The following is a 15940-nucleotide window of genomic DNA, read 5'->3' as shown; positions in this document are numbered from 1 at the left end:
CATTTTTCGTAGCATAAGTTTCTCAGCCAACTCCATGTTGTCTTGTTCTTCCAAATAGCTCAGCAGTCCGTTGACTTGTTGCAAAGCCTCTTCGTGAGTCTTCCGCATCTGCACAGTGGGCTCTTCTTCGCCTTCACTTCGCTGTCCTTCATTCTCGGTCTCTCCACTTGCTTTCTTCACAATTTCGTCATCTGTCAAGCGTTCGAAGCCAGGTTTGTTGATGTCACACTCCAACAACTCATTAATGTTTTCAGTATCGTTGTTCTCACCACCCGGAACTGTTTTCACCATATCAGCAAGAGTTGCTGTGGGCGTGTTTACATCTTCATTCTCTTCTTCACAACTGAAAGTGGTTAGGTTGTTGTTGGCTCCAACATTAGGCATGAGTTTTCTCGATGATTTTATGAGGGTTGACGGTTTCACTGAGTCCCATGCAGATGCAATGTCGTAGATTCTGCCAAGATTGTGTAGAGTTTCCAAAGCTCTTTCAGATCATAACCTTCTTCAATTTTGGTCATTAGCAGCTTGGTTGGGTATGTTCTCTTCATTGTTGCAATGACTCCTTGGTCCATGTGTTGGATTAGCGCAGTAACATTTGGAGGGAGAAACTTTGCAAAAATTTTTCCATCAGAAAACTTTAGCACGCTTGTTGCTGGGTGAGAAGATGCGTTTTCGATCAATAGCACAGCTTTTTCAAGCAGGTTTTTCGATTTAAGAATTTTACGCACTTGAAGAACAAAGATTTTTTCGAACCATTCTTAAAAAATGTTTCGGTTTATCCATCCCTTTTTTTTTTTTTTTGGTTAAAGTAATCAACGGGCAAATTTTCTATCCTTGTGCCTTTGAAAGATATTGTTTTTGATTTTCCAATGACAACAAGTTTTAAGTTTATGTCCACCAGTAGCGTTACTGCAAGACATGATAGAGATCCTTTCCTTGCTGCTTTTATCACCCGCCGCTTTACTTTCACTTTCAAATGCTAAAGTGTGAGTGGGAAGACATTTCCACAAAAGTCCCGATTCGTCGGCATTGTAAATTTGTTCAAAAGATAGCTCTTCTTTTAAAACAAATTCTTCAAATTCATGGTGGAAATCGTCGGCTGCTTGTTGGTCACCACTAAGTTTCTCCCCATGAAGTCCAATTTCTCGAATTCCATGTTGCTGCTTAAAACGAGTCAACCAGCCAGAAGACACATCAAAATTTCCTTTTAGGCCTGACAACTCAAAAAAGGTTTTTGCCTTCGCCGCAATGATAGGACCATTTACAGGAGTACCCTCCTTTCGAACTTGAGCTAACCACTCTGTCAATGCCATATCTAGCTCATCAAAGGTAGAACTCTTCATAGTTTTTCGTGTTTTCATTGCGGAAGCACTGTCCGACATTGACGCAAAGTTCACCAGTTTGTCTTTTCTTTAGAATGTCACGCACTGTTGTTTCCGATATTCCGTAATCCAATTCCAACTGCTGCCTTGTAGCGCCATTTGCTACTTTGGAAATTCATTCTAGTTTTTGCTCAATCGTCAACACAACCTTCTTTCGTTTTCCTGACATTTTAAATCTGTAACAAAAAACACAAAACCAAAACGCACAAGCACTGAACACAATAAAAGATAAGAAATTAACTCCAACCGGTTCACAAACACTATCAGACTTAAACTAACAATGGCGAGTGAGAAGAAGTGGACCAGTCAGTAAGTAAGACGAGAGAGGGCAGTGGAGCGGACACTGCAAGGGTGAGTAAGAAATCACTTACTCATCCATGGAGGTAGGAAGTACTTTCTTACCTCCATGTACTCATAAGAGGGGAAGGTTCCGAGAAGGCCTGGGATATTTTTGCTATAAATAAGCACAATGCTAGCAAATTGAACGTTTCACTCAGTTTTGTGAAAATTTTATTTTCCTTGCTTTATGCTTGAAAAAAAAAAAAAAGAAAAAAAAAAAGAAAGAAGTCGACTTTGTGCGGCAGGTGCGGATAATCGGGAGTCTACTGTATATGTAATTAGACAGGTGCTTATTTTTTTTCTTAAAATGTACTTGAAAAGTGCTTATAGGTGCTTGTTTTTTTAACTAAAATGTGGCTATGAACCCTGTTGAATGCATACAGCTGCGATGGTAGGTGGTTAAAATTTATTTTATCAAAAGAAACACTTCAGAGATCTGGAATTTTCCACAAAAATAGTTGTACAGCTCTTCACAATATCACTGAGTACAATCAGTGGTTCTTCAAACTACTATTATCGTTAACCCTCTTGCTGCGTAATTTTTTTATCAAAATAGGTTCGAAAATTGCATAATTTTTTTAATTACATATTTCAAATCTACATATATTTTAGAATGAAAATATACAAAAAGTTTTTGTAAAAGAGTTTTTTTTTTCCAGTATAGAATTAGCTCGTAAAATAAAGGTTGTCGGAAAGTTTAAACTGAAGAATGAGCATTTAAAAGAAAAGTTTTGAAAAATAATCTTGGTTAAATTAAGATTTATTTTACAAAATATAATGGTTAAATGTATATACTAATGAATATAATGGTTAAATGTATATACTAATGAAAATATGCAAAATATTTACAAAACATTTATTAGAAATGAAGTGTAATATGATAAACTTTAAACAAGACTCGAGGCATCCTATCTCGCCATCTTTGCACCAAATACGTGTTTCTTTGAGAATTTTTTTGCCAGTTTCAGTTCTTTTTTTAGAAACAAACAGCACAATGTCTACAAGTTTCTTTCTTGGTGTAATTGGGGAATATATATATCTAGCAAAATGTCAAGCAGTTTGTCTCATGTGATTGAGAGTTCAACTACAGACATCTTTGAGCTTTGAAAAGAGCATGCAAAATGCTTTAAAAAAAAATTATGTTTGTGTATTTCACAAAAATATGGACAACTAATGCCATCTGTTAACCCAGATCTGATTAAATAACTAAACATCACAGAAAAGCCGAAATGAAACCATGAATGGGAAAAGAGTGGGTTGCACAGTTAAATAAACGAAAAATATGCATCCCTGCGAAAATCGTGGATTGTGCGAATTTTGCTACTTCTGTGTTGCCTGTGGAAATTGTGGGATACACAGCGAGAGGGTTAAACAACTTAATGCACAAGTTCATGGTGTGGCCACACACTGCTTTATTAGGGTGATTTTCTTCAAAGAAAGTTTTGATGTTTCTTCATTTTGCCAAAACATCTTTAATCTTACTGGAAGAGGGGGCCTAATCTCCTGTTCTCTCTGCCCCTAATGAAAGCTCTTCTAACACCTCTTGCTGCTGTTCCTTGTGAAGCTCTAAGTTAGTCCATTGTAAGTTCTTCACTATGCTCATCCACTAACTCATCCAGATCAGCCTTATCCGCAACCAGACACATATCTTTTCCCACAGATAAAATTTTTTTCACTAGCTGCCCTGTGTTGTCCACAGGTTGAGGTTCAAAACCTAAGTCAGGTATATTCTGAGGCCACAGTTTTTCCATGCTGAATACAGGGTCCTCACTGAAACTTCTTCCCAAACCTTATCAATGAGGTTTAAACAGTTTAGGATGTTGAAGTAATCTTTCCAAAATTTTCTGAGGGCGAGACTTGTATTCGCAGTCACTTCAAAGCACCTTTGAAACAAGGCTACAGATTCTTAAAAGTTGGAAAGAACTTGCTGGTCCATAGGCTGGAGAAGTGGAGGGGTGTTGGGAGGTATAAACTTGACTTTTATGAACTGAAATTCCTCCAGCAAATCATGTTCAAGCCCTGGAAGATGTGCAGGTTCATTATCAAGGACAAGCAAAGCCTTGAGTGGCAATTAATTTTTGTGAAGGTATTTCTTCACTGAGGGACCAAAAACCTCATTTACCAACTCAATGAAAAATTGCCGTGTTACCCAGGCTTTGCTGTTGCCCGGCCACATCATATTCAGTTGTTTCTTCTGCACCTTCTCCCTCTAGAAAACTCATGGATTTTCTGAGTAGTAGATGAGCAGCAGCTTGATTTTACAATCTCCACTTGTGTTACAAGAGGGTAAGCGTATCTTTCATTGGCTTGTGGCCAGGCAAAGATTTCTCTTGTGTGATGTAGGTCTTCTTAAGCATTTTCTTCCAAAAAAGACCTGTTTCATCATATCGTAATTAAACACTTACTGGGAAAGAAAGCTCTCACTAGAAGTATATTGTAAGAACTCTGGCCAAAATTCATCAGCAGCATCTGTATTAGAGCTCCCAGCCTCTCCATGTCACACAACACTGTGAGCACCAGTTCTTTTTTAAAATTTTTCAAACCATCTATGGCTTGCCTTAAACGCCATCTCATCTTCAGTCGACGAACCTGGTGTTTTCAGAGAAGGTACAGGTGCAGATTCTTAACCTTAGTGCAAATGATAGCTTTCGACGCCGAATCGCCTTTTGACTCCTTCTCGTTAATCGACACCAACAACGGCTTCTCAACATCTTCTAGGAGTTTTGGATGGTGCTTGGAAGTAATGGTAACTCCTTTGGCCACATCAAGTTTCTTAATATCTGCCTTCTTCTTCAGAATAGTGTAGATTGACGATGTCGTTGATGTCGAAAAATGTAAATCTTCGCCAATTCCATCACTCTTGCACTACGCTTGTGATTTCTTTCTTAATTTCAACAGCAATGGCTTCCTTCTTTTTCTTTGCAGCACTATCTGAGGCAACAATCTTCTTGAAAGGCATTGTGAAATAATTATTTTCATGTTAATTGCAAAAAGACAACTCACAACCCTACAAACATATAAAAGAACACTGAGTAGTAATCTGACAAGGGAAATCCCCGATTCGACCGGATCGGGAAATGGCGTCAACAGCCAGGCTCATTTCTCGTTACTTGAGTGAGTGCTCGTATTTATAGACAAATTTTTTGTTCATACTTTCCTCGTATCGCAAATTTGCCTTATACAGAGGTTCCATTGTATATATTCTTATTTAAATATCAAAGAAATAATATCATGGTAGTTACCTGTACTTTATCTATGATTACTTTTCATTTCTTATGTTCTAACTGTAACTGTGTCCTTAAATTAAATTATTCACATAACTTTCCTTTCTCGATTTTTGGATGATGAAATAAAAAAGGTGGTTAAATACAGTAGTAGTAATTCCTGCTAAACTATACTGAATAGTTCAGTTTGGATCTCATTGGGAATTTCTCAATTTTCTCTGCTGTCCATTTAGTTGCCAAAAACTAAGCCCAGAACGCCTGTGGATGTACCTTAGCTACAGCCACTTTGATACTTGGGGCTGTATTTTAGAGGTTGTGGTTAGAATTCTAGTTTTCATTTAGCTCTGTTAAATATATGAATTCTCAATTTCTCAATAGCATGTATTGTGATAAAAAAGAGTGTCTTTTGTGATAAAAGACTGTCTTTAGAAGGGAAAAAATAGTGTTAACTCCTAAACAATTTTATATCATATATTTGACAATAAAAATGAAATCTGCAATGATATTACTCATGAGTTATTACCACCACTTTTTCAAAGCAGCAAGTGTCTTACAGAATATACACATTACATTTAAGTGCATATAAATGCAAATACTGTATTGCTACTTGGGAAGAAAACCAGCATAAGTACAAAAATACTTCTGTTCACTTATGTTGCAATCAAAAGGAAAATGTATATTTCTATGTGGAAATGTGTCAGTAATGTTTATTACTGTCACTTTTCATACTCAGGTAAACTTTGATTTCATACTCAGGTTTCATACAAAATTTCATACTAAATTTGATACTCAGGTTAAACTTCTTGGATTTTTCCCCCCTCTAAAATATTGGTTTTCGAGTTGTGCCACTTTTCTTCCAAAGTAGCAATACCTATTCGTATTTATATGATATTGACTAACTAAAGTAAAGTATTTTAGATTGATAAATTTGTGCTATTTAGTATATTTCTTATGATAAATTTGTGCTATTTAGTATATTTCTTAAGAGTTAAAACTAAACTCAGTGGTGCAACAGCCCTAGTGGGCCCCGGAGTGCATCAGCATATGCCCTGGGCAAGTGGTCAGCTTGTTGCGAGACCCCCGGTGTTTAGTCTCCAAGCAAACTTGGTATTCATTTTATCGTCCCACTCAAGGGATGAAAGGCTGAGTCAACCTTACCCAGCCCGGTTATCGAAACCTGGACCTGCGGTGTAGCCGCTCGATGCGCTAGCCTCTTCGCATTTCTTAAGAGGTCATTTCTTAAAAGTAGCAATTTTAAAATTACTTGTTAAATGCAACTTGAATATTTATTTTCAAAAATCTGTTATTATGCTTTTTTGTATATTTTTAGCCATTCATGTGGTACAAAAGAAGATTCTAGTAACGGGTCATCTGTTACTGTAACAGTCTCACCTTCAGGTTCACCTGATGGATCTGGTAAGATTCCCCCCTCCCTATGAAAGTTATTTAATTCAAATATAAAAACTAGATAAATGTATATAATGAATATGGGTTTTCCTGCTGAATAGAGACATTTTAATTTGGATTAATTAAACTTATATTTACAAAACTATAATTTTTATGTCATTAATTAATTTAAACCAATTTTTGCTTTTAATAGTTATATTTTATAATTAATAAATATTTTTTAACAGTGAGTGTGATAAAAAGTCAGAAAAATTTCATTTGTTAAAAATTTAAATTACAAAATTCTATAAGTATTCATTATTTAGTCATTAATTCTATGAGTATTAACTACACTCATGTCCATAAATTAAGGATAAACTCTAAAATAAATATATCACCTGTAAAATCACTACACACATCTTCAAGAATCATATGCAAATTTCAGGAAGTAACCAGATGACACCGATGGTACATCGCAATGACGAGAGTGTAAGAGAGTGATATATAAGGAATACAGGCAAAGAAGTAAAATTATTCGCAGGCGCTTTATAAGCATTTCAGTGCAATAACCAAATAGTTATGACACGAAGGACGCATTTGAATGATTTTTTACATGGTAGAATTATCAGTCATCTTTAATGTGGGCGTACCCAACTTTAAGTATCAGACGAACTTGGAATTGCCCAGAGTGTCATCTCCAGACTTTGGCAACGATTCCAAGATGATGTTAATGTGAGTAGACATTACAGCACAGGTCGCCCCAGAGTTACAACGCCGAATGAGGACCGGTATTTGGCAGTTACTGCCAAAAGAAACAGGCGGAGCACAGCCTCAGACCTGTCTCGTCAGCTCTCTTCAGCTACTGGTACGACAATTTCAAGGCAGACCGTGTACAGACGCTTAGGAGAGATTGGTCTATATGCTCGTAGATATGTCAGATGCGTTCCACTTACTGCAACTCACTGTCGCCTGCGGTTAGCCTGGAGTAGAGAGCATGCATTGTGGACACCGCAACAGTGGGCTTGTGTGATGCTTTCCGACCAGTCCAGGTTTAGCTTGCAGTCTGATTCTCGCCAGACCTTTCCTATGGAGAGCTACAAGTACCCATTACCACCAAGAAAACATCATTGAATGACACTTACGGTGGTACAGGAGTGCTCATTTGGGGTGGAATTATTCTGGGTTCCAGAACTGACCTGCGTGTTCAAATTGGAACTATGACAAGCCAAATCTATCGGGACGTCATTCTGGAACAACATGTACATTTGTTTCGGGGCGCCATGGGCGCACGATTTGTGTTTATGGATGACAACACCCGTCCTCATCTTACAAACAGCGTAAGAGAATACCTTCAATCGGAGGATATCACCCGTATGGACTAACCAGCATTCTCACCGGACTTAAATCCGGTAGAGCACGTGTGGGACATGCTTGGCCGACGAGTTTCAGCCCGTCAACCTCCTCCTATACATGTCTACCGGAACTTCGGAGAGCATTGCTTTTTGAGTGGTGTAATATCCCCCAAGATCAGATCGATAATTTGATACTCAGCATGCCTAGGCGTTGTACGGACTGTATTGCATTGTCTGGGAGACATAAATGTATTAACAATCATACCAACCATGTAATATTGGTTTTATGTAAATAGGTGTTTTTTGTAATTTGCTCCAGGGAGAAAAAATCGCTAATTTTTTTAATAATATCAAACATATAGCTTTTTTTTTTTTTTTTTCTCTCTTTACCTTTTATTTAATAAATAAGCTTACAAATAAGTCAAATTTGTTTTGCTTCTAACTCTTCCTTTGCCTGATTTTGCATTATCCTTAATTTATGGACATGAGTGTAAATACAATTATCTATTGCTAAACAAAAAATAAATAAATAAACGTGTATTAAAATATTTATTTAATCAGAACTAAAATTTATATTTTTTGCAATTTGTTACTATTAATATTTACATAAAAGGTATTGGGGAAAATTTAAACCACATTTAATGCAATTTTAATTCTTTATTGTACATTAAAATATGCCCAAGATAAATTATTTTATATTGCATTGTGTAGTTTTGACTAAATTTTGGTGCAAAATAATCCTGTAGCAGAAAATGTGGAAGCTTTCTGAATTAAAAGTTCTGTCCTGTTACTTGGTGATTTTAAGCTAGATCTGGATATCTAGTATGTGTGTTGTTATAAAGAATTATTTCATTTTGCACTTAAAAGTCTTACATTATCAAAATTATACTGTATGTGTCATTTTGCTGATCTGTGTATTTTAACTGATTTAATGAATCTTATTTTTTGTATGTGACAAATCTTTGTTATTGCTACTATTGAGGACATAACAAATTTTCATTGCTATAAAATTGTTCTATTATTTACATAATTAATCTGTTTAAAGAAGTCTTTGGTATTTTACAAAGTATGATAACCATTTTTATCGATTCCTTAATAATAATAAAGAAATTGTAAAATGCTTGAGCAACTGATTCATCTTTTTTTTTTTTTTTTGTTAATTAATTTTAAATTAGCAGTTTATTTCATATAGCATTAATAGTAATGAAGTACTTGACGTAAATAAATTAGCATCACCAGGGTACATTCCCATTGCATAGTATCTGCAAACTGCTGCAACCTTCAAAATATCTGTGTAAAAAATTGTGTCAGCACTGAATAGAGTATATTGGATTGGGTTTTTTTAATCATGGCAAGGTGCTCTAGGGCTATCTGCATAGAGAAAGTCTTCATGAATGCATTCAATAAACAGCAGATCTTTGTTTGCCACATATAAAGACAACTGTGAAAACTTTATTCATCTACCAAGAATAGCCTAATTCACTTGCCAAGCACAGATCTGTCCAACTCATTCCCTAAGGCCATTTACCAGTTTTCAAACTGCTGTGTCTAGCCAGCTGACAGAAAAGTAGTGGTTGTACTTACACAATTCCAGTTACTGTAAACATGGTAATCTAATCTATATTTTCCATGTATTATATTTAAAGATTGCCAGAAAAACTATTTTGATTTTATTTAAAAAATACTGAAATGTTTATCAGTTTGTCATGCAGTTAGATAATTTTTTATTATTTTAAGAGAGATCTCCTAAATTATTATAGAAACACTGAGTTTAAAAATCCTGCATTTTTGAAACAATTCATTTTAGGGGGCTTTTAAATCTATGTTACATGTTTAAATGCATGTAACATGTTATTTTTCATAAGCAAAACACTGAAAATTGGCACCTTATTTGTTTAATGTGTTTAGAATTTGAGCATAAAATAATGTTTCTTATATATGCTTTTTGAAGTGCTTTTCATTGTTCTTGTTAAAGGTGTCAGCATCTCTTATTCAGAAATAGCTCATGGTAAAAACACAAGTAGTGGATGTGGAACTTGGCCACGACCGTCTTCAGGTGCTGTAGCTCCAACTACATTATCTCCCCCGTCCTCTTCTTTGGAACCCTCACCGACAACACCAGTCAGTCCATCTGTACATTATGCTGAACTTGCACAAATTCGGGAGGAAGCTCCTGAACCTAGTTATGCCAATACAGAAATCACCTCAAATCATGGTATGTTCTTTTTTTATGTTTCAAATTTTTTAAAGTACTTTTCGGCACTGAGAAAATTGTTATTCCATCTGTAGGTAATCTTGGAAGTCATGTTATGAAGGTTTTCGAATAGTTTGTCAAACAATTATGTTATGTGCCATAAAATTGAATCAAATACCCATGCTCTGTATCATGGAATTACACTAAATGGCTGTAAAGAAATTTTGTTTCTCATTAGGCATAAGTAATTTTGGCAACATCAGAGCTTAGAAAAGCCTTGAAGTCTCTTATCGTTAATGAACACTGTATAAGTTGTTTTCAGTTCTGTCTCCAACAAATGCTTGAAACCATTTGTAATATTCCTATCACATTTCTTGATCCATTTGTTTCTTCTATTCATGTGTTAACCCTTTGATGCGTGCGGTATTATTTTTATAATTTTTTTAACTAAAAACTCTAGAAATTGAATATTATGATCTTAGAGAGAAATAATGTATGAATTTTAAAAAAAAACCTACTCTTGCCCATTGTTCTGTGGGTGGTGGTTACACTGTGAAACGACCGCAGGTCTAGGACTTTGAAACTTACCTAGGTAGTAGGGGAAAAAACTTACCTTTCCAATAAATGATGAAATTTACGAATTTTAAAAAAATGTATGTATGCATTGCATAATATATAATTTTTTTAACGTTATTTTACAAAGTAAATTGTCAGAAAAAATTAAAAAATAATTTATGTAATTTTTCTGTAGCAGTGAAAATATAAGTAACCTACATTATAAAGACATTTGTCTAAATGGATTTAAAAACTCAGTAAAATAAAGATACAAAAAAAAAAAAAAAAAAAAAAAAAAGACTCAGTGGTGGGTGTTTATATATATATATATCAAAGAACAATAAGTTTTTGTGACACTGTTCAAAGCATGTTTTGTCTTTTTGGAACATGCATAGACCCACATTGCACATTTCTCCACATGTATCTTCTATGAGGTTTTAAAATGTACACTGTACATTTTGAAACCTCATAGAAGTGTGCTACAAAATGTACTACAAATACATTTTGTAGCACACTTCAAAATGTACACTGCCTGGATCTAAATGCTACAAAATGTACACTGCCTGGATCTAAATTTCACTGGTGTATATCCAGCATTATTTAGTTTCTTTTCATCTGGCACGTGAAATTTGTGGTTTTTTTTTTTTTTTTTTTTTTTTTTTTTTTTTATGTTAATTGGGGGACTTGGTCTTTTTGGCTTTGGTACGGATCATTCGTTTCCCATTCATACTTATTTTATTCATATTTCGTCCCAACATATTCATAAAATATTTTTAAATTAAATAAAACTTTACTCAATTTCTATTTTTAATTATAGCAAAGTATATATACATTAAATTTAAACCACAGGAAATAATTTGCAAAATCACAGTACTAGCTTGGGGAGCAAGTGTGTTGAGATCGGAGAAAAGTCTGTGGAAAAGAAAGACCTTTTTACTGGGCAGGTGCATGTATTGTTTAGTAATAAAATAACTCTGTGGTTTCAAAACCCCTTATCTATATCCAGGTAAAAATAAACATTCCTATTTGAGAAGCAAGCAAATGGCATTGTAAAGAGCAGTGGTTTCAAGGTACGACCACCGAGCCTCTAGAGCATTGTGACACAATGCTCTAGTGGTGCAGTGGCCACACCCTGAAACCATAAAGCAAATGCCATACATATAGAGGGTTTTTTTATACATGCAGTTTAATTATTGCTATTTTTTATTGTTTATTGTAGAAATCATGATGTGAAATGAATAACTTTTGAAATTTAAAGTTGTTTATATTAATAAAAGGAAGTTATTTTGTCTCATTGAAAACGAATTTTAAAATTCATCCGATTTGAAGTACTAAGACCTAAAACATGTATGATTCTGAAGTTGTTTTCTGTTATTTAGAGGTAAAAGATCAATAATCAATTGATTTTCACTCAAAAATTTCGGAAGGAAGAGGAGAAAAAAAATTCGAAAATTGGTGGTTTCACAGTGCGACAACCACGCATCAAAGGGTTAAAGAAATACATTCAAAAGTCGTTAATTCGGACACCCATAATCCGGACCTCAAAGCTACAAAACTTTCTGCACATGCGGCGCGTAAGACCTTTACAGCTGCGAATATGCGTGTGCGCATGCGCAAAATATGTTTACGAATGCGCGTTTAATGTATAACGGACGGTATAAGCTAAGCTAAAATTATCTAATTCAGTTGATGTTGCAGATTGCGTTGTTCCTTAATCTTCGAATTGGATCCAGCTTATTACTTTTTGCAGACAGTTAGAGCAATTTTATAAAAGTAAGCTTGAACTTTCGATTATGTCAAAAAGAATTTCTGATATATATTTACTAATATGTAAAGGATCTACAAAGCGAAAGTGTGTTTCGAAGTCCATTAAACAAAAAGTGGAATTGCTGCAAAAAATGGATAAAGGTATATCCTTTGTTTATCTAACCATTCCAAAATCTGTTTATCAATTTCACGCTGCTCTGCGGCGCGAAATGAATTGGAAGTTGATCTGTCAGCACTATCCTTATCTTCAGGGCAGATGTTTTTATTTTATTTGGCTTATAATTCCTTACTAAATGTAGTATTTTATCTTGATGTACTCCGTCTTTGATATGATTTAAATCAAATTCCTCATCATTATAATTCCCTTTCGACGCAGCAATTATAGGACTTCAACAGCGGAACTTTGTAACTCAACAAGAAATTTTCTGTTTATAGAATTAAAGAGAAAGTATTATCACATAAAAAACAAAGCAACTTAAACAACCTACATTGAAAGAAATGTTTAATAAAGTAAACAAATAAATATTAAGCTTTTTTTTGTGTGTAAATTTTGATACCCTTTAGATCATAATTGTTCTTTATTTCATAAATTACGGTTTCATATTTTTAATTTTATAATTTCTGCATGCCATCTTACCAGATTTAAACTGATGATCTATAATCCGGAATTGCCAGTATCCACAGTATTTATCTAACATTCCTGTTTTATTAGTGCTAGTGCCTGTTGAGTAAATTATATGTAGTATGTTGCAAGACAAACATCTGAAGAAGAGTTGTGTAACTTTTCAGATACACTTTGCAAGTGTTGCAAAAAGATTGCCCACCTAATATATCTTAAATAATTGGTTTTAAAAGTAGGCTTCAAACAATAATAATTTTAATCATATATGTAACATTTTTATAAAATCATTAAAAATATTTAAAATAATTAAATTTTTCCGTTAGTCCCCCCTAAAAAATTCATATTAGTACTCATTTCATACTGCAGAAAGTCTTTTAGAAAAAGTTGCAATCCATAATACAAGAAATTGTCTTTGAAAAAATTATTGAATTTATATAACATTAAGAACTGTCAGTTGGGGGGGAGGGTAGGAATTAGGCATATAAAATTAAACTTTAGCATGTCTGTGGACTGTAATTTGAAACCAGTGCTTTTAAATTAAGGTCTTTGGCATGCATAGTTAACTTTTACAATATTTTGTGATATCCTTGAAGATTTTAATTAACTATAACTTTATAGTAATTTATAATTTATTTTACAATAATTTTTGGTTGTATGAGTCTCCTTCTCTTCTTGACAAACTGATTATGGAAAAAGTTTTTCTTACCAGTTTTTGGTTTCAGGATAGACATAGGATAGACATAAAAATTTAAATGCATTTTTACTTGAAAGTATTGTTACGAATTTTATACATATGTATATAATATTTTATACATATGTAATATTATAATATATAATAACATATATAATATATAATATTTTATACATATGTGTATAATATAATATGTGAAATTGTAGTATTTTTCGTATAATGTAACATGGAATGCTTGAAAGAGAAGATGCTGTGCCAGAAAAATAAGACTACCAGGGCAAGTCTATCTAATATTGAGTAAATGGCTGACTCACTAAATTGGCCAAACTTGGCAATATTTTTATCCTTATCGTAATTGATGCTCTGTATAGCTGTAACCGTATCTGGTCCTCGTATGCCTTCCAATAATTTCGAGAAGTGGAGGGTACTAGAGATTTCTCTGTGGCAGGTGGAAAATTATATTAGCCAAAGTGAGTTCTCAGTTGTTCTTTCAGAGCTAAATTCGGAGTATTGAGATATCCTTCAGAGTTTCACCTTTTAGATGTGCATTGCATTGTGTTTAACGGTTTGAAGTGTAACTACTGATTGTGCTCTTTAATACTGAGAAGAGCTGTTTGAGACTTTTTGTGGAAAGTTCCAGAACTGTAAAGAGTTTCTTTTGGTAAAAATAAATTTTATCAAGCTGTCATCGGTTCTTTGTGCATTCAATCTATTACAAACCTGTACACATGCAACAGTATTACATGAATAAAATTACTGCAGACTGAAAACCTGTTTTTACTTAATTTGTGTTTTAGATGCTTCAAGAGTTGTTTAGCTGTAAAGTCTTTTTTTAAACGCTGTATAATGCATTGTGAATGTGAATATATTGAACATAAAAACAGCTTAGAAATTCTGATGGCTACTGTGTATATCTGATATCTAAATGAAAGCAAAAGAAAAAAATTCTAATATTACAAATATTAATTAACTAGATATTTTCCTGCATAATTGTGTTATTTTCTATATAAATGTATGTAATTTTACAACTACTGTTGCTGTTTTTAATTTATGCTGTCAAATGCTAGTTTAATGAAAGATGGGAATGTCAAAAATTATGCAATGCTATTTTTTATAATAGCTGTATGATTTTTAATTTCGTATGCTATAAGGGGCAGGGAGTCTTTGATACATAAAAATTTTCTATTAATTTTATGCATTTCTGGCTTAACCAATGAAAACAGTTATTAAATTGAGGATATGACTTATAAATTTAATATTTTAATGTTACAAAGCATGTGTCATTGTGGCTCTTTGATGAAGAACATAATACATTTCATAAAATAATTTGATATTTTCTCAATTTTATGAACATGTAATTCTGTTAGTGTTTGATGTTCTATGTTTGTTTCTGATAAGTTTCTTTAATCAACTCCAAAAGTTGCAGATTGGGCTTAACTTCAGGGCTATTCTAAAAATGTAGTATTATTTTTAATAAAAATGTGACATACTTCACTCTCAAATAATGGACTAATTTTACTCAACTTTTTCAAATTTTATTTTCATATACTTTACACCATTCATAACCATATGCAGCCATAAATTATACCAATATTTTTAAATATATACAGTCTCACTTGGCAATCAGTTGTATATTGAAAAGCATAGCAAATTGTGTGCAAGTATTGTGATGCATATGCAGACACAACATAACACCTGCCTTTACATGATATCATTCTAAATTGTAAACTTTGCAATCAAAAAATTTGTGTAATGCAATGAATGTGCTTTACATAATGTCAAAGAATGTGGGGAAATATTTGTAAACATTAACATAGTAAGAAACTGCAGCTAAATGTAATAAATAAACATAATAATAATTTACAAAGGGGCAATTTGCCCAGAAAGACTATTAATTTCAGCATTTTGCATTGATTCACTTTTCAAATTGTTGCAACCAAATATTAGAGCCCTATATTATATTTAAAGAAATTAAATAATGAAGAATCTGCATTAATGTATGAATGTTTCTCGCACTGTGATAAAACGTTACCTAGGGCCATCAAATTTTGAATAACGTAATCCTCCATTGAATATGGGTATCTGGGAGCCCTAATTTGAAAATTTTATTATCGATTTCGTATTTTGTAACACTTTAAAAAAATTTTTTATTAACAAACTCAACGATTTCAAAGAAAGAAATGGCAACACTGCACAGGGGGAAAAAAAGCATTTTTATCTCCAGTGCACGAAACTGCATAATATTGGAAGTTATAAAGATATGCTCATTTTAAAATTATTTTGTGTTATTACTGTTGAATTGAATTTTATGGCTTAAGTGCGAGGAACATGATATTTAATAAATAAAGATAAAATACAAAATGTTTAAAAACACCCGTTTGGGTGTAATGTAAAATCTAAAAGCTTTTAGTTTTTTTAAAAATTATTT

At 33.4% G+C, this 15940-nt stretch overlaps 1 protein-coding gene across 1 annotated transcript in view; it reads left to right on the top strand.

Annotated features, from left to right (window-relative positions):
• Positions 1-15940, top strand: part of Cbl (E3 ubiquitin-protein ligase CBL) — a 124311-nt gene that overhangs the window by 84483 nt on the left and 23888 nt on the right. The window contains exons 9-10 of the mRNA XM_085813880.1: positions 6276-6361; positions 9659-9898. Of these exons, the coding sequence (XP_085670006.1) occupies positions 6276-6361; positions 9659-9898 (326 nt within the window). The remainder of the gene's footprint in view (positions 1-6275; positions 6362-9658; positions 9899-15940) is intronic.

The sequence above is a fragment of the Stegodyphus dumicola genome, chromosome 3 (genome assembly GCF_044657685.1).
Source record: "Stegodyphus dumicola isolate Sdum_Otavi_A_Nest chromosome 3, ASM4465768v1".
Classification (NCBI taxonomy): Eukaryota; Metazoa; Arthropoda; class Arachnida; order Araneae; family Eresidae; genus Stegodyphus; species Stegodyphus dumicola.
This window is presented reverse-complemented; position numbering and strand designations above follow the sequence as displayed.